The 18,697-nt window shown below is 38.8% G+C and overlaps 1 protein-coding gene across 6 annotated transcripts in view; it reads left to right on the top strand.

Annotated features, from left to right (window-relative positions):
* FRMD4A (FERM domain containing 4A) overlaps positions 1-18,697 on the top strand; it is a 583,773-nt gene that overhangs the window by 404,822 nt on the left and 160,254 nt on the right. For all 6 annotated transcript variants that reach the window (XM_077472972.1, XM_077472971.1, XM_077472970.1 and 3 more), the window contains exon 5: positions 13,494-13,578. In XM_077472972.1, the coding sequence (XP_077329098.1) occupies positions 13,494-13,578 (85 nt within the window). The remainder of the gene's footprint in view (positions 1-13,493; positions 13,579-18,697) is intronic.

The raw sequence follows: 18,697 nt of genomic DNA, 5'->3' as shown, positions 1-18,697 counted from the left end.
TGCAAAAGATCTGTTATCTGCAATATATTCAAATAAAGAATAGCAAACAAGCAACACCTAGTGATTGCAGACACAGATAATTCCTGCTTTCATCTGTCCACATTCACTTGCATGTCATTTCTGCTCTATTCTTCCATTGTTACATACATATTGTTAACAGAGTGATTATCAGATATGAAGGTAAGGATGTGTGTCAGATGATTGATGATTTCTGTTTGGAAAGTTTTCTGGTTTATCTGCTTAGAATTTGAATAGCAATTTTTTTAATTGTTATTTATTAAAATAAATGCCTGTTAGGCTACTTTATATGCAAATATCCTGATTAAAGCTAAGTGCTGGTTCAATCATTTTGGGATTACCGAAAATGCAGAAGATAATTAGTTCAAAATGGTAAAACATCCAGTAACTCCAGCCATTCTTTACACTGATTTCTATAAAATGGTGACTTGGAAAGCAAAATTAGTTTCATAGGGGTTGCTTTCAGTAAGTTCTCTGCAGGTACACCTGAAGACAAACCAAATGGGTCTAACTTAAATGGTTTCACTAAAATATTTACCATTATCCTTAATACAGTTTTGTTGTTTGTTTGTTTTTTTTGTACCATTTACTGCAGCTTTCCATTACTCATAATCGATTGTGTTTCAGGAATGAACACTAGTAGGGAACATGTGCGCTAAGCAGTTGACATAATTGGTGGATATAGACCAAAACAAAGGAGTCAGAGCAGTGTAGGTGCACATGCATACACAATGGCCATATCAGCCCAAGTTAGGTTTAGCTTGCTAAATGTTCGGGAAATAATGGAGTGGCAATCAATATCTAATCAATAATTCTCAGTTATCAAATGGTAGGATGATAGAGACAATCAAATCTTTAAATAAATACAGTTTCCTATGTATGCAGTCACTGTACAGTCCCCTTCTTGTACGATCCAAAAAATGTAGGTAGTACTCAAATGCTGATACTTGCAAACTTGTAAACTTCTCGGTTCAACTGTAGTATGTGCAGCTTAAGGTTCTTATATAACAAGAGCCATGTGTTCTGATTATTGCACTGTTAAAGTGTCTAGTTTTATTAATTCTTCTATATAGAACTGTTACTCACTGGCTAGCAATGACCTGGTTGTTTCATTTATTTCATTATCCTCTTGGCTATGCTTTAATTAGCCACAACATTTTAATTACAAGTCCTGTGGGAATATGGGTCAAAGCCATGAATCATCTCTCGTTGAATGGCTGTGTTTCGGCAAGCATAGAAACCAGTATTTGTTTGTGCCTTGAGTAATCCAGATAATATTCTGGAGCAAATGATGCCTACAATAACTGCCATTAAGACTGTTCCTGCTTATTTTATTTTCACACTGGAATATTAATTCCTTTGGTGCTTGTAGTTTAAAATAGAGAACATTTTTATTAAATTAAAATTATTGGAAGTCATATATTTATTGGATAGTTAGTGTAAGGAAAATTAGTAATACAGATATAATGAAAATATACATTTTAATATACAACTTGAAAGCACAATTAACATAACAAAAATAAAGCGCAATTAGAGCGATAGATGAATGAAGTTAAATGATCATTCGTTTTTATAATAAATGTTAAAAGGTATGAGGGTGATTCATTAATTATCCACATTCTATTTCTATAATTTATTAGAAGATCAGTAGAGAATGGACAATTACATCATTTTTCAACATGGTCCACTTGCTTTTCAATGCTCTTCAATGCTTTACCCTTGCTTTTCTTGTTCCAGCACTCCACAAGCTTGTATATACCCTCAGAAAAAATGTCAGCCATGTATGCACCATTTCTTGCACACGTTGGTCTGTGGCAAATCGACGACCGCCGTAGGCACTGCAGCACGAAGCGCCTCACAGCAGGGGTACGGTGCATCCCCTTTCACCGTTTCAGGTATGATTTCAGCCAAATTTTTGGCTGAATTTGGACCCGAAATGGACCAGAAGACACACAGGACTCTTTCCCCTTATTGTGATGAAAGCGTTCAGTGGATTTCGGCTCCTGGTACACCTTCAGACCACAAAAAAAAATGAATTACTGTTCGCTGCTCTTCCTTGGTGCAAACAGAGAGTGTCACGGCCATGTTAAGTGACGAAGATCAAAGATTCAATAAAGCAACAACAAAGGTGTCATCTGTCAACATGCACACTCAGTATTCAGTACAGCCAACCTAAGGATTATATAGCAAAAGTGCAGATAAAAAAATTACTCACCCTCATACATTGGTAGTAACTGAAATGCCCAACATTTTAGGTCCAATTCATTTCATCTATCGATTCCTTTTTGAATCTGTAACTATAAACTGACAGTTAAATATCATCTATCTTGGGAAATAATTCACTTTGTGAAATTTCTTTGGCTGCAGATTTGGAAGTGAATGTTCATATGATAGTGCTGTGCCTATGATATGCACTGAGACTCTAAGCAGTGGGGAAATGGAAATGTGTAAAAATAGTACTCGCATCGGAATGTTGTACCATGTTAGAGAAAAGTAGAAGTTTAGATTTAGGCTAATACCATTTAAAGAGGAAGTAAACCCTGATGAGTTTACTTCCTCTTTCATTCCCTGCAAAGGCAAAGCATAATGACTACTATGCATTGCATAGTAGCCCATTATGTGTCACTTACCTGACACAGGAGCCAGCGAAGTCACCGCTGTCCCCTGTAGTCCGCCGCATCCATCTTCTCGGTGGGTCTCGCAGCTCCGCCGCTGTCATTCAGCGAAGCCACGATGACGTCACTCCCGCGCATGCGCACGGGAGCCGAGACGTGCGGCATTGCGCGGCATCTTCGTTATCGAGGATGCCACGCTCAGTGCGCCTGCGTGCCGCTGTCTACAGCGCATGCGCCGTAGACAGCGGTGCCCGTCTTCGGGCAAATATCTCCTAAACCATATAGGTTTGGGAGATATTTCTTGGACCTACAGGTAAGCCTTAATCTAGGCTTACCTGTAGGTCAAAGTGGTTTGTAAGGGTTTACAAACACTTTAATGGCTAACTAAATAGATTGTAAGGCAAGTTTTTTGCAATAGCCTTCAGGGGAGGCCAGCATGATTCAAAAACTGGCTTTACAATCTATACCAATAGATGGTATCACCCTGAATCCAAACTTCTGAAGATGGTACTAAATAATTCTTTTTAAATGGGAACAACTGAATATGCTTTAAATAATAAAGGTGTGTTAGTAAATTCACACACTTATAAGAAGAAATTAAGGCTACCGGTATGTTACAGAAACATGTGTATATTTATAGTGCAGAGAAGATAACCACTGGCTGAGCAGCCTGAGTTCCCATCACAGCCAGAAAACTGACCAGTCTGTGCTCTAATACCTCATGTGGGCAGTTTTTTATAGGCGAATAGAGGGTCTGGGAGGAACACCAGGCATTTCACACAAATTCATAGCTCCCAACTGTCTCTGATTTTCGAGGGACTGCCCTTGATTTGTAACAGTCTGTCCATCTTTTCTCCTCATTTGTCCCTCATTTTGGCCTGATCTATATAGTTGTATATAAAATGCACTGTCAAAAAGTGTTTGCAGTGATAAATCTTACATCCAATTTCTTAATTGCTCCATTTGTAAATTTCAAAAGCCAATATAAAGGAATAGTAGTGGTAAAAAAAAAGCACTTGTGGGTTTAACTATTCATTTTTTTGTATAATTCTCCTTTAAGGGGGTGAGGCAGGGGGGTATCCTTTGCCAACATACTTGTGCTAATAGGCGTCCCCCGTTCCCAGCTCAGAAAGTTGGGACTGGAGGTATGAAAAATTAGCAAATGAAGCAATAAAAAGAGAACGGATTACTTTTTTATACATGTACATGGTACCACAGACACATATCAGGAATATGAAATGTTGGGATAACACGTTTTTTTAATCTGGCATGTGCCAAAATGTTTTTACCTAAATTATATAATATGTTCTAACTGAATTTATTAAGGTTCTAACTTCACTTTGCCAAGCCAATTAATTGGTGCACAGAGTTTGGCTATTTTAAGTGTGCTGTGAAAAAAAGAATAGCAAAGCAGTGTAGTCCTGGCTTGTGGCAGATGTTTGCTGCTATGTGAAAACAGCAGGTTTTTGGTTTTCACACAAACAGAATATCATCAGAGAAAGATTACGTATTCTGAATTCGAACATGCATTTTTAAAGAAAAAAAAATGCCCCTTCTTCTCGGAGACAGCGCTGATTCTGTAGAATATATGTATCCTGTCTGCCAACCGTAGTAGTCTTCACTCATTTCACAGCAGCATATTCACTGATTCATTTAATTAGTTCTCGGAAAACTAATTTCTTTAAAAAAATGATAGTAGAGAAGTGAAGTACTTAAATGAAGCCTCATTTTATCATGCAGCCAAGTATGACCACAGTCAGAATATTAAGTGGATACGTTTGAAATATGTTCACTGTATAAATAAGGGGGCTTCAGGTGTAATTCCCTTAGGGATGCAATTTTGTATTTTCACAAACTTTATAAGTGAATGTCTCCTAACCCAACTAGAATAGACTATATAAAAATAGTGTGTAAAATGCTCCTTGTGAGATTGTTAAACAAAACAAACAAATAAAAAAAAAAAAGCTAAAAGGTGGCAGCCAGTTGGTCTTGAATGACAGCAAATCCCCCCAATCAAGCAAGCCTAATTGAGAACTCCAGAACATATCTGGAAATGACAATGTTTGGGCCAGTAAGTGTGATGGGTTAATGAATTGCTGCAAATGCAAATGATGCAAAAATGTGCAAACTGAACTAATGGTACCTCAGTGCCTCATTTGCAAAGCTAAAGGAAAAGTTTCTTGCAAAGTGAACAGCATATTTGCCTTTATAAACCCAATGGGGTTCATTAACTATAAGGCCCCTTTTACACTGGCAGAGTCTGCCAGCGGATTTGCCTGCTCAGCAGGGGATCTCTCTGCTGATCCCCTCTGAGCAGGTGAATGACAGGTCCATGTCTGTTCCCTTGATGCAGAGCAGACACGAACACAGCCCACTGTTCCTAAGGGGCGGTTAGATGAAAACAGACTGTCTGTCCATTTCCATCTGACTGTGATTTGATCCGATTCACCAAAGGGATGGGGAGTGCGTCCTAAGACTCCCTGGCCAATTGGGGCTTCCTGATCGGCTGGGAGGAGCATCAGGAAGACAGTAGCAAATATTAATTCACTATTGTCATACAACTGGATGGGCTTAGGGTGCAGTTCTCTGCGCCCCAAGCCCACCCTTTTTTGAAGCCAATTAGAGCCTCAGGCTTTAATCATGTGCTTCAAAAAAAAAACCCCCATTGGAATCCATGCATCCGGCGCCCTGCATGTAGATTAGGGGCCAGGCACATGGATTAGGGGGGAGGCGCCCCTGTGCCCCGTATGGACGGGCCGGCACTGTTCCCAAATATCTTTAATCATTAGATGCTCCATCTGACACATGAAATTCAGCACTGTAATCATAAATGTGTCCAGGCCACCTTCACTAAACACATTATGGACTTTGCTCTTTTAGGCATTGGGGGGGGGGATTTACTAAAACTGGAGCATGCGGAACCTGGTGCATAGAAACTAGCTTCTGGCTTCAGGTTGTTCAATTAAGCTTTGACAATAAAACCTGAAAGCTGATTGGTTACTATGCTCAACTGCACCAGTTTAAGTAAACCCCCCTATTATGTTCTAAGTCACCATTATAAGTCAGAGTAGTTATTTAGATGCTCATTAGCTGATGTGGAATAATTGGTCTTTCCATTTTTTTATGTGAAGTGTGTTAAATCTATTTAGCTTGTAATTTGTATGTTTATGTCTACAAAATTGATAACATAAATCTTCCTGCAAGTGGAACCCCCTGGAAATCAGCCAAATACACAATTGAAATACATATATGTGGTACATGTAACCACGCTGTGCTCTTCTCCACCTGCAAGCAGTCTAAATACATGTTTTTACAATCAATAGAGTCTAAAAAAACTGTCACATTGGGAGTGTTGGGAATAACATCTAATGGGAAGCTATATGCATGTTCTTTACATTATAAATTACAATCTCATTATCTGTTTCTAGAATACACAAATATATAGATGTCACAATACCAGCAATGCTTCATTTAGGATCCATGCACACTGGCTAAAAAAAATGGCAGTGCTCTTGGCAGAAAAAGACGTTAATTTTAGAATTTTTTGGAAAAATGGTCTAAAAAATGAAAAACATAAGGCTTTTTTTTTTGCCTCTAAAAGCTGAGCTTAAAATATGCCTCTAAATGACCTAATGTGCATGGACACATAGGAAAATATTAGTTTCTTCTACAGGCAAAAAGCTAAACTCCTCTAGGAGCAGCATTTTTTTAATCCAGTGTACATGGTCCCTTAAAAGATATGTAAACCCAAAAACAAATATATTGCAGCTTATCAATTCTTAGATGTGGTGGCTACATTAGACTCCTTTTTCTAGGCTACTTTTTGACAAATATAATGAAATAACTGCTTATCTTGGCATATTTCAAGTGTAAAGCAGCCCATAGATGAGTCTGTTTTTTTTCGTTCAACCAAGGGTTTTAACCAAAAAAAAATGGACTCAATTCCCCCTATCCACACACTCGATGGGGATGGGGGAATCCTGCCCGCTGAGCAATTGTATTCTGACAGCGGTGAATCCTACCTTAGAATACACTGATCAGTGTTGCAGGCTATAGTCAGCAGTTAAAATATAAATAATAATGCAGCGCTCATGGTGTAAAAAGTGAAAAAATAATACCATGCAATGAACAAGTAACTAATCAATAGGTATGACAATAAAGTCATAAAACTGTGAATATGCACACAAATAGCAAAACATAAAGTCCAACAAAAAAATAAAATAGTGAATTCCGTGCTGTGATCAATAATGCAAAATGGATGAATGCAATAAATTCAGTGGCTTCAAAATAAAAATTTCATGAAAGATAGTCCTTGGATTGAAATCCTTGAGATGAAGATGAAGATACCCATGTGAAGGCATAATAGAGAAAATACTTGTCACTGGTTTGTGCAATTCACCACCAAGGATTAAAATGGGCATGCTTACCAGAGAGTTCAGACTCATATACTGGTTTGTCAATAAAGCATATATGAGGTAATACCTCAACCTTGTCCAGCTGTATCCGATGGATGGTCTATAGACACCCCTTCGAGGCTGGATGGAGAAGTTCCACTTTAAACGAACAAACTCCCAATGGGCAGCAAACGTCAAAAATGAAAGCCGCTCCCGAACATATACGTAGAGAATAAAACTGTATGAAAGCATTTTATTGTAAAACAGATGTACACTTACACAAATCCACTTGAATAGTGCTTAAAAAATCCAAAGATGCATCAGAAAGGGACTATAATGGCTCCACACGCGTCATCCAATGCGTTTCTTCCTATTGAACATCATCTGGGGTGTGATCGAGTGCTGATCGAGTGGGGAAGATCCAACAGGGCGGATGTACAGAAGTTGACTGGTAGATCGACTACAGTGTCCATACATAGATAGACATTTGGCCACTTCGATCCATGTATGTCCGGCCTAACTTTCTTTGTTCTGAACTGATATCTCAAACTATCTCTCTCAGTTTTTCCAGCTTTCTCCTATAAACTAAAATAGAACACCCCCAATGAAATGGAGGTGGGGAGTGGAGAAGGGGTTTAGTAGTCCAAATTAGGAGAGTAGCCCATGGCTCCCTCTACAGATACAGTGGGCTGACTGAGTGTAGTCCTCCTAGGACAAATGTGTTATTCATAGAATTATTAGGTAAAGATACAATTGAAAAAAAAAATTTATACAGCCACTACATCTAAGGACTTGTAAACTGCAATATATGATTTTGTTATACATTTTAATGCTTTGGGAATGGTACTGAATGCAGAATCCCTGCAGCTTGGATTACATTGTTCTAGGGAAAAAATACACTACAGTATAGGTGGGCTGGTCCTGTTTGTGATCTTCTCAGAGTAATAATCCAACAATGCCTAATTGCACTGTCTGACTGATTGCACCATCCAGGATATGTCTTGTGGCCATATCTAGGTATAAAAAGACATGAAAAGTATTGTCAAGAAAATTAAGACACAACAATTCTGCAATACTGTAATGGATACTTTCAATCTGTTCACCATGGTAGACCTGAGTCAGAAACCAGTGGCTTGCCGATGTGGCTTGACAAAAGGCATTTCTAATGGTCCACTTACTGAATGCAAAAGGATTCTGCATCCCTCCCTTGTGGAAACAGAATTCCCCACCACCCAAAATAAGTGCTACTCAGAGATCAATAACAACCTGCATGGAAGATCTTACATCTACATTGCACAAAAAAGGAGAAAAGATTCAGAATGACACAGTGACCTTAGATATACAGTATTTTAAAGCCATAAAGCTCTACCTGCAGATAATGACACAAAATCATTCCTCACAGATTTTCAGGACACAGTCCAAAGGCTGAATTAACCCTTTGGACTGTCTTGTGCTTCTGGAGACATTCCTTTGTATGAATTACTCCTTCCAGGAGCAGTACTCCCCTTGATCCTCCATTCAGATGGGGCAACGTCCTACCCCTCCCACCCTCACCCCCTCCCCAAGTTCCTTTTGTACCTAGGTCAACTTTAACTGTTCACGCAAACACTTTTGGACTTAGCAAACCATTGCAAACATGCTAATGTGTTTCAAGGGAGAAAGGGTTATATCCCTTGAAACACGTTAGCATTCTTGCAATGGTTTGTGCAATGTTTCTAAGGTCTCCCAGGTCATAGAGGTCCAAAATACTGTTGTTATTGGATTCATTTTTCACAAGCTTTTGTATCTAATACCCTTGTGAGTAAATTTTTACATTTTGGTGCTCATGATCATGCATTAGGCTCGTGTCCCCGTCTTTTTGGGCTTTCCTTTGGAACTATGGTCTAAGGAAAGCAGCAAGTCCATGGAGCAATGAGCCTCCTTATAATCTTTAGGATCCTATGTCATGTTTTGTTACACTTGAGTACAGATAAGGTGTTTCTTTTTCATGCATGTTGGTGTTTGTGATCCAAAATTTGATGGCACATTTTTTAAATATGGTACTAAACAATATGTATAGTTCTAAAAACATAAAGGAAACAAGTGTGTGTAGTTCGGTGATCATGCCAGGAAATCCATCTGAAGACAATTCAGGCCTTCAATCTGTAAAACAGCCTTCTGTCTGATTCCTCTTTTTTTTTTTTTTTTTTTTATGTATGGATGTCAAGATATTGTGAAAGTGCAGTCAAATCACATCTGTGATTGTGTCTTCATAACAAGGCCTCCTTCATTCTCTTGGGAACCCCTTATCTCCTTGACTCCCGCTTTCCCGACACTGGCAAACTTAGTCTACAGTCTGGTGTCAGCTCCCAACAGATGATAATTGTGTCTGCACTGGGCCCTGCTTGCCTCCCTCCCCTCCTGTCTCTGGATTTGCCTGGTAAACACTCTCTAGTCGCTCTATAATCATCTTCCTCCTTCTATTACACTCTGCTAATTAAGCACAGTCTATATATAGTTCTGTAATACTGTAATAGTAACATGTCTAACAAAGGCCTATGTGTCGCTACTTAGTGTAAAAATACAGCTTTGATTTTTAATGATTATCTTCTTGCTATTGAGAACAATTAACAGGAAAAACTGAGATCCAAAAGTCTCTGTACACATGCATAAACAATAACTGAAAATGCAAATCCCACACAGTATGACTTTTGTTTTCTGTTACCAGCACAGTTTTTTTTATTAAAAATCTATTTCAAAATGTTGTTTTTTATATATAACAAACTGGACACAAATAATTGTTTGCAAATGACATTATTGTGCAAGTATTTTTTGCAACCAATCAGAGTTCAGTTTATAATGCAGTAAAAAAAATCTGATTGTTATGGGACCTTATTGCATTTTATGCATAGGCTCAGCTGTGCATCTTTAAATTAGCCTAATTGGGTATGTTTCAGATACATTTAGAATTTTCTCACAAAATATCAGCTAGTTTAGCATGCTCATTTCGTTTTTGTCAGTGTGTTTAACAGACACGTGAGTTTATTTCTCATTCTTAAAGAAAGAGCGCATTTTATTTTTTGTTATAGTTGTATCAATAGAGACCGTTTCATCTTTTAATATGAAGTGCATCAGCTCCCTCTAGTGTTGAAATTTTGAAAGACAATTCGAAGGAAACTGATTTAGATCAATATGCTTAACGGCCTTTGTGCAAGTCTCTGAATTTGGTCTATAGCTGTTGTTTTAGTAAACCTGTTCACATGCAGAATAAAAGCTTATACAAAGTAAAAGAAAATGTTATTTCTGTATGAAAGTTTTTTAGTCCATCTTCACTTTAGAGCAGTAGGAAGCAAAGTGAATGCTATGTTTAATGCCTTTGTGCATCAGTCTATTATGGTGCTGCTTTAAACTTTATTAAAACATTAAAACTGCTTTAAACATTATTCTGTAATTGTCTACCTACAATTAAAATAATATTGTATTCTGATAATAGTATGGGGGGAATACATATATTGATAGCATTCACTATATGAATGCCTATTTAATTTCACAGTCAAAAGATTATGGATAAATATAATACTGATGGTATAATTTTTTTACAAAAAGAATATTTAAACCATTGCAATAAAATGTAACTGTTGAGAGGACATTTGACTATTTACCTAGCATTACCACAACGCACATAACACATAAGGGTTGACTAAAACTGGAGAGTGCAAAATCAGGTGCAGCTCTGCACAGAAACCATTTAGCTTGCAGGTTTTCCTTTTGTCAAAGCTTAATTGAACAAGTTGAAGTTAGGAGTTGAATCACTATCCTGCACAGCTGCACCAGATTTTGCACTTTCCAGTGTTAGAAAATAAAATCCTCTGTGCTGGCATTCATTGCGGTATGGCACCCTAACATGCAAGGAGAACAGGTGCCATGGGACCCATATTGCAGCACAGCACAATGCTCATGGCATGCACTGTGGTGCAGGGCTGGCATTAGAAATTACCGGGGCCCTGTACAGCCTATCTAACAGGGCCCCCAATTACAAAATATTAAAAAAAAATTTAACTTATTTGTTCCAATTTTTCTATTTTTTTTATATTTTTTAAATGATTTTTTATTTTATTTTTTTACAATGCTGTTGGGGGGTTTGGATGAAATCTCAGGGGATCTTAATTTTGAGACAGAGAAAAGAATTGAGAACACAAATTCTTCCTTAACTTTCTCTGTAACCTCAGTTGAACTAAAGATGATTAAACAGGAGACAGAGGCTCCTGTACATTTATAAACTGAAGCATCGTAAACACAGTTTACTATGGTCAGGGGATGGTAAATTACATATTTACCAGCCCCTTCTCCCACTCTCCATTCGATTCATCCACCCGCGGGAGAGGGAAGCCAGCGGTGCTGTGGTGGGACAAGGGGTGGGGGGGGAGCTGAGCAAACAGGGGGGAAATAAAATGTGGGCAGCCCAGGGAGAGGAATCAGTGCAGTGGGACAGAAGGACAATAGCAGAACCATGCACTGTGTGTGTGTGTGTGTGTGTGTGTGTGTGTGTCTATCCCTCCAGCAGCTGAAAGCTTTCAGAAAAAAAGCTTTCATACCAGCTTTCAGATGCTGGAGGGAGAGACACAGACACAGTGCATCATTCTGTAATTGTCTTCCTGTCCTGCCGCACCGATCCCCCGGCTGTCAGGGCCCCTTGGTGTGCCCAGGCTCCCTACAGAAGGCCCAGTGGTACCCCCCTACAGCCCTGTTGTTGTGCACTGCATTAAAAAAAAAGTGCATGTCCTTTTTTTCTTCCAGTGTTGTGCATTGATGCTTAATCTAGTAAATAAAAAGTAAACTGTGTTATCTAGCATTTATATAGTCATCATAAATAGAGTTATGAAGTAAAGGATGTATATTAACGGCCTATAATACACCACTCAGCGCCAAATCTGTCCCACAGTTATTAGCAGTACAACAAAGTATCCTTTCTAATTTACTGTGAAGTAAAAACAGAATATGGATGGTCTAAGCAGCTGTTTAAAATAAATAGAAAATATAAAAGCGATAGTATAAAAATATGACAGTCCAATTCCTGTAAATTTCAACACTAAAACAGCGCTAAAAATAAAAAAACAATGATCTTGTGACCAAAACCATAACAAATGTAGCAGTTCAAACAACGTTATAGGTTATCATTGATGATTATTCAGAGTGTTATCATAGCACTCCGACTTTCCAACTTCAACAGAGGCCCTCTGTTGAAGTCGGAAATGACGAAACGCATGAGCAGTAGAGTAAAAAGATGCACTGCTCTTTCTTTCTATTATTATTTATTACCATAGGAGTGCTCACAGGGTGTGTTGGGTGTGCCTGGGCACACCTTAATCACCCGTTTCGCATTAGTAATATCACTCTGTGTGCCAGTGGGGAGATTGGAAAGATCTCCCACTGCGCAGCTCTGCTTATAAGAGAAGCATTTGTCTCTCACTCTGCAGGCAGGAAGATCATATATATATATACTCACATGAATGAGTGTTTGAGCTTTGGTGTGCACACCCTAATGCAACAGGCTGCACACACCTATGTTTATTACTTAATTATCTGTTTATTATTCTCACTCTATAATGCTAAACAAAGGTAAGAAACAAAGGGCTGCACTCTAGTAGTATTACTTCCTTCAGCAACTTTTATTGCAAAAACCGTACATCTTGCTCACATGTACCTCAAGTACCACCCCTCCAACACGTTTTACCCCTCGTGGCTGAGCCGTAGAGAACTCTGTGACTAAGCTGAGAAGGGTGAAACATGTTTGAGGTCTGATCCTACAGATGGAGGCAAGTAAAGTGTACTGTTTGTACAATAAAACTTGCCAAAAGAAGCAATACAACCAGCATGCAGCCCTTTGGTTCTTATCTTTGTTTTTAGCATTATAGAGTGAGAATAATAAATATAAAGAAACTGTCACCACTGCATTTTTTATTTTATCTAGTGTTTATACAGAGTAAGAACAGGGATCAGTACCCAATGTCTCTACAACAGAAGGAGGTAGTTTGAAGCTTAAGAGGGGTGAGATTTTCAGACATTAATAACTAGTTAAACAAAAGTGTTGAAAGTGCCACAAAAAAGGTGCTGGAGCTGTAGACCGGGGCCGTGGGGAGAGTGGAGGGGATTGCTATGGGCCATCATTGTTTCATTATTTGTGGTTATGGCTGTGTACCTCTGATTTTCGTAGATAACATGTTTTGTAGTGGTCTACCTGTTTTGCAGTGCCAAGTCTAGTACCCCACTTATATTTTGGCCCAGTACCACTCACCTGTACCTTTATACTCTTCCACTACAATACCATAAATATTTCCAGATTTTCACATGCTCTGAAACAGAATAAATGAAATGTTAAAGTGCCTAAATAGAGGATATAAAATGTTGTACCAGCTTCATAGAAAGACTCATGTATTCATCTGCACTTCTTATTGTTTATTTTTCATTCATCTCTTTTGTCTTGCAGGTTTTACATTGAAAGTATATCTTACCTAAAGGATAATGCTACAATTGAACTATTCTTCCTGAATGCCAAGTCATGTATATATAAGGTAATATATTGTTTAAATAATTATAGCCTTAGTCAACTGATAGTTTAGTGTTAGCCCTTGTACACACGGTCGGAGAATCCATCGGAATGTGTCCTATCGGACCGTGTCGTCGGATAATCCGACTGTGTGTGGTATGCATCGGACTGATTCCGTCCGAATATCCATCGGACCCAATTTTCCAACATGTTGGAAATATTTCCCGACCAACTGGTTTGATCGGACATACTCCGATCATGTGTAGCGAATTTTGATCGGACCAAGTGCCACGCATGCTCAGATCAAATTCCTACATCAAAGCTATTGGCTACTAGCCTGAATGTAGTCTCACGATTTACGTCATCACGTTCTGAAAGATCTGATTTTTTGACAACTTAGTCCGACCGTGTGTATGCAACAGTTTCGGCCACAATCCGTCGGACTAAATCCGACGGACAAAATCCGACGGATTTGGTTGGCAGAATCTCCGACCATGTGTACAGGGGCTAAGGGGTATGACATTTGCAATTTAGTGATGAAGCAACAGGGGTAGCAGACAGGTAACATCATACTTAGGGCTTGTCCACACCTGCCACCATCTGTGCTGCTCTTACTGATGGTAGATGAGTGGATGTGAGGCATTCATTGGGCTATACTCCTCCTGAATGCCTCTTTGCCTCTTTTTTTGACAGCTGAATGGGGATTTTGTAAGTAAATACTGTGCTGCAACTGTGGGCCAAGTGTTTGACTCAAGGTTACACTGGGGTCCAATCAGGTGGTATCATTTTTGCTTCTTTTTACTTCTGGCACCAAGCTATTGATTCTTAAGCATGATGGGTAGACTCGGTCATATTTTACAACAGTCCCGGATTGGGCGGGACCGCCTCGCATTTTGACAGACATCCCACACAGCTGATTATTATCCCCATAGGTGTGCACAGCCTATTGCATTAGAGTGTACACACCAAAGCTCAAACATGCATGCATATGTGTGTGTGTGTGTGTGTGTGTGTGTGTGTGTGTGTGTGTATATAACAGTGTTGCCAACCTAAAAGATTGAAATTTACTGATACAACACCCAAAATTTACTGGCACCGCCAAGTTTTTACTGGCATTCCCAAACGTTACAAAAAAAGTACAAATTTCACTATTTAGGCTACACACAACTACAATATGTAATTAGCAATGTGATTTAATGTATCTATCTATATATATATATATATACACACACTGTACATACAGTCTTCCTTGTGGCACTCTGCCCTGCCAGCGCATGGTCTCCCTGCCTGCAGATTTAGAGTGAGAGAAAATGCTTCCACACTTCTCCTTTAAGCAGGTCACTCAGTGGGAGATCTTTCCCATCTCCCCACTGGCACCTAGAGCAATAATGCTAATCCAAATGGGGTGATTAGGGTGTGCCCGGGCACACCCGACACAACCTGTGCACACGCCTATGATTATCCTGCATCTCCTGCATAGCAAACACAAGGCAGAAGAAATGACGAGAATCATGTTTTGCAGCCAGCCCTGCAGATCAGTAAGTTTAGACTCTGATTGTAACTTTTAGAAAAAACGGTGGTTTGTGGGAAGGCCAGCTAGGCACTGCATTCCTGATAACATAACCATGCAAAAACAAAAATCTGAGGTAGTGGGACTTTAGAGGTGCCAAAAATCACAAGTGCATAAAATGAAAATTGGATATTTTATTGATACACACGGTAACTGTTTTTTTAAAAGACAAACATATTTTAATAACGGGTAGAAACATCCACAAATGTCAGCACAAAATAGTAGCGATACATTTGCAAGTCTCTTTAACAAATGTCTAAATTTTCTGGTGAGCAAGTAGTTACTTCCATTTGTTTTGCAAAAGCTTCAGAACAAAGAAAAACTACTTGAGGACACACACTTATTCAAGGTAGATCCCCAGATGCCTTTATTGCTCCTATAGGCAGGGGTTCCCCGCCATCCAGATACAGCAAATGGCAGCAAAGTGTGGATCGCAAGTGGGGAAACAGAAGGAACAATGTCACTGACAAATGATAAAAGCAATAACTCCAAGTGAACACAAGGGGGCGCCCAAGCACTTCAACCATGTGATATTGAAGGCACTTGCCCAGGACACAGTTCAATCAACTAATGTACTAGAATTGGGGTGTTCTCCATCTCCAAAAAAAGGGGGGACTCTGATATAACAGGAATATTGAGAGAGTATGGGTTTGTGGAATGGAATTTCATTCAACTAATAAGAGTGACATAGGGGTATTATCCCAGTAACTTATTAAAAAAAAAACACAGAAAAGTAAGGTTTGGGACTTTACATATACCTCTATAGTCACTATAAAAGAATAGATACAAAAGTTTGTCCAAAAAGATTTGTCTTTTATTTTATACAATCTAAAAGAAAGCACATATTGCTAACAACAAAACAGATTACAGTTACTGATGCATTAAGACTTTGGAGAAGGTCAACGCGTTTAGTGGATCATCAGCTTCTTCAGGACCGCTAAAGTTTAATACATAGGAAGTATTTAATCACAGGAATTTAAAAACAAGTCTATAAAGAAAGAAACTTACAAACATGATCATCAGAATTACAAATTCATTAAATATTGGTACAGGTCATAAACAGCATATTTTCATAGCATATCCAAACAGATACTACGCACATGCCTCATGTGAAATAAAGCAACTCCCCCCCCCCCCCCCCAAGGTTTGAACATACCAAGGATATCAAATAAAGATATGTATACTTACTTGACGAATATAGCAATGTTGTCACATGCAGAGTTATGTGGAAATAGAAAACAAGGGATCCAAAGAAAAAGCCTGCCGACACATGGGAGGGTGATCTTCAGACAGAGAAGATCTGCCAAATTAACTAGGAATGCAAGAAATAAGAGCATATAAATAAGCGGGGAACCACGTATATAGATGAAAACAAAGAGGGCCACTGATGTGATATCATAATGCTGACTAGCATAAAAAAGGCAAATAAAAATAAAAATGTTTACCCATTCAGGAATGATAAATGGGTAAAAAGGTGAATTATGATCAAGAGCAAGGTCAAGATGTATTGTAATATAAGATATAGCGGTAAATGGTAATCCAAGTAGATTAATATATATATATATATATATATATATATATATATATATATACAGTGCCTTGCGAAAGTATTCGGCCCCCTTGAACTTTTCAACCTTTTGCCACATTTCAGGCTTCAAACATAAAGATATAAAAATTTTATTTTTTGTGAAGAATCACCAACAAGTGGGACACAATTGTGAAGTGGAACGAAATCTATTGGATTTTTGAAACTTTTTTAACTAATAAAAAAATGAAAAGTGGGGCGTGCAAAATTATTCGGCCCCCTTGCGTTAATACTTTGTAGAGCCACCTTTTGCTGCGATTACAGCTGCAAGTCGCTTGGGGTATGTCTCTATCAGTTTTGCACATCGAGAGACTGAAATTCTTGCCCATTCTTCCTTGCAAAACAGCTCGAGCTCAGTGAGGTTGGATGGAGAGTGTTTCTGAACAGCAGTTTTCAGCTCTTTCCACAGATTCTCGATTGGATTCAGGTCTAGACTTTGACTTGGCCATTCTAACACCTGGATACGTTTATTTGTGAACCATTCCTTTGTAGATTTTGCTGTATGTTTGGGATCATTGTCTTGTTGGAAGATAAATCTCCGTCCCAGTTTCAGGTCTTTTGCAGACTCCAACAGGTTTTCATCCAGAATGGTCCTGTATTTGGCTGCATCCCTCTTCCACTCAATTTTAACCATCTTCCCTGTCCCTGCTGAAGAAAAGCAGCCCAAACCATGATGCTGCCACCACCATGTTTGACAGTGGGGATGGTGTGTTGAGGGTGATGAGCTGTGTTGCTTTTACGCCAAACATATCGTTTTGCATTGTGGGCAAAAAGTTGGATTTTGGTTTCATCTGACCAGAGCACCTTCTTCCACATGTTTGGTGTGTCTCCCAGGTGGCTTGTGGCAAACTTTAGATGAGACTTTTTATGGATATCTTTGAGAAATGGCTTTCTTCTTGCCACTCTTCCATAAAGGCCAGATTTGTGCAGTGTACGACTGATTGTTGTCCTATGGACAGACTCTCCCACCTCAGCTGTAGTTCTCTGCAGTTCATCCAGAGTGATCATGGGCCTCTTGGCTGCATCTCTGATCAGTCTTCTCCTTGTCTGAGCTGAAAGTTTAGAGGGACGGCCAGGTCTTGGTAGATTTGCAGTGGTCTGATACTCCTTCCATTTCAAAATGATCGCTTGCACAGTGCTCCTTGGGATGTTTAAAGCTTGGGAAATCTTTTTGTATCCAAATCCGGCTTTAAACTTCTCCACAACAGTATTACGGACCTGCCTGGTGTGTTCCTTGGTCTTCATGATGCTCTCTGCACTTTCAACAGAACCCTGAGACTATCACAGAGCAGGTGCATTTATACAGAGACTTGATTACACACAGGTGGATTCTATTTATCACCATCAGTCATTTAGGACAACATTGGATCATTCAGAGATCCTTGCTGAACTTCTGGAGTGAGTTTGCTGCACTGAAAGTAAAGGGGCCGAATAATTTTGCACGCACCACTTTTCAGTTTTTTATTTGCTAAAAAAGTTTAAATTATCCAATAGATTTCGTTTCACTTCACAATTGTGTCCCACTTGTTGGTGATTCTTCACAAAAAATTAAAATTTTATATCTTTATGTTTGAAGCCTGAAATGTGGCAAAAGGTTGAAAAGTTCAAGGGGGCCGAATACTTTCGCAAGGCACTGTGTGTATATATATATATATATATATAGTAAAGATTAATATGTACATAGTAAAAAATAGACAAAAAAAGAACAAAAACGTTTTTTATAAACATTCTGAGGGTGATGGAATCTGGACTTACCCTTTAGGTAAAGATATAATGCATATACACCCATTAGTTAGATTGTCAAAGCCAACAGCCTTGAAGAGATGTATAGAATATGGTGGTAAGAGGTATTGTAACAAAGGCCTCCCAGGTGTCAGTAAGATCCTTTAGAACCTAAAAAATGTTCAAAAGTCAATGATGAACACACTATTGACAGACTAAAATAAGGTAAAGACACATAAAGTGTTGCTGCCAATAGTTCAGGTCCTA

The sequence above is a fragment of the Lithobates pipiens genome, unplaced genomic scaffold (genome assembly GCF_037356315.1).
Source record: "Lithobates pipiens isolate NorthernLeopardFrog02 unplaced genomic scaffold, aLitPip1_a1.2 Scaffold_8, whole genome shotgun sequence".
Lineage (NCBI taxonomy): Eukaryota > Metazoa > Chordata > Amphibia > Anura > Ranidae > Lithobates > Lithobates pipiens.
Note: the sequence above shows the minus strand (reverse complement) of the source record. Positions and strands in the feature narration are given on the sequence as shown.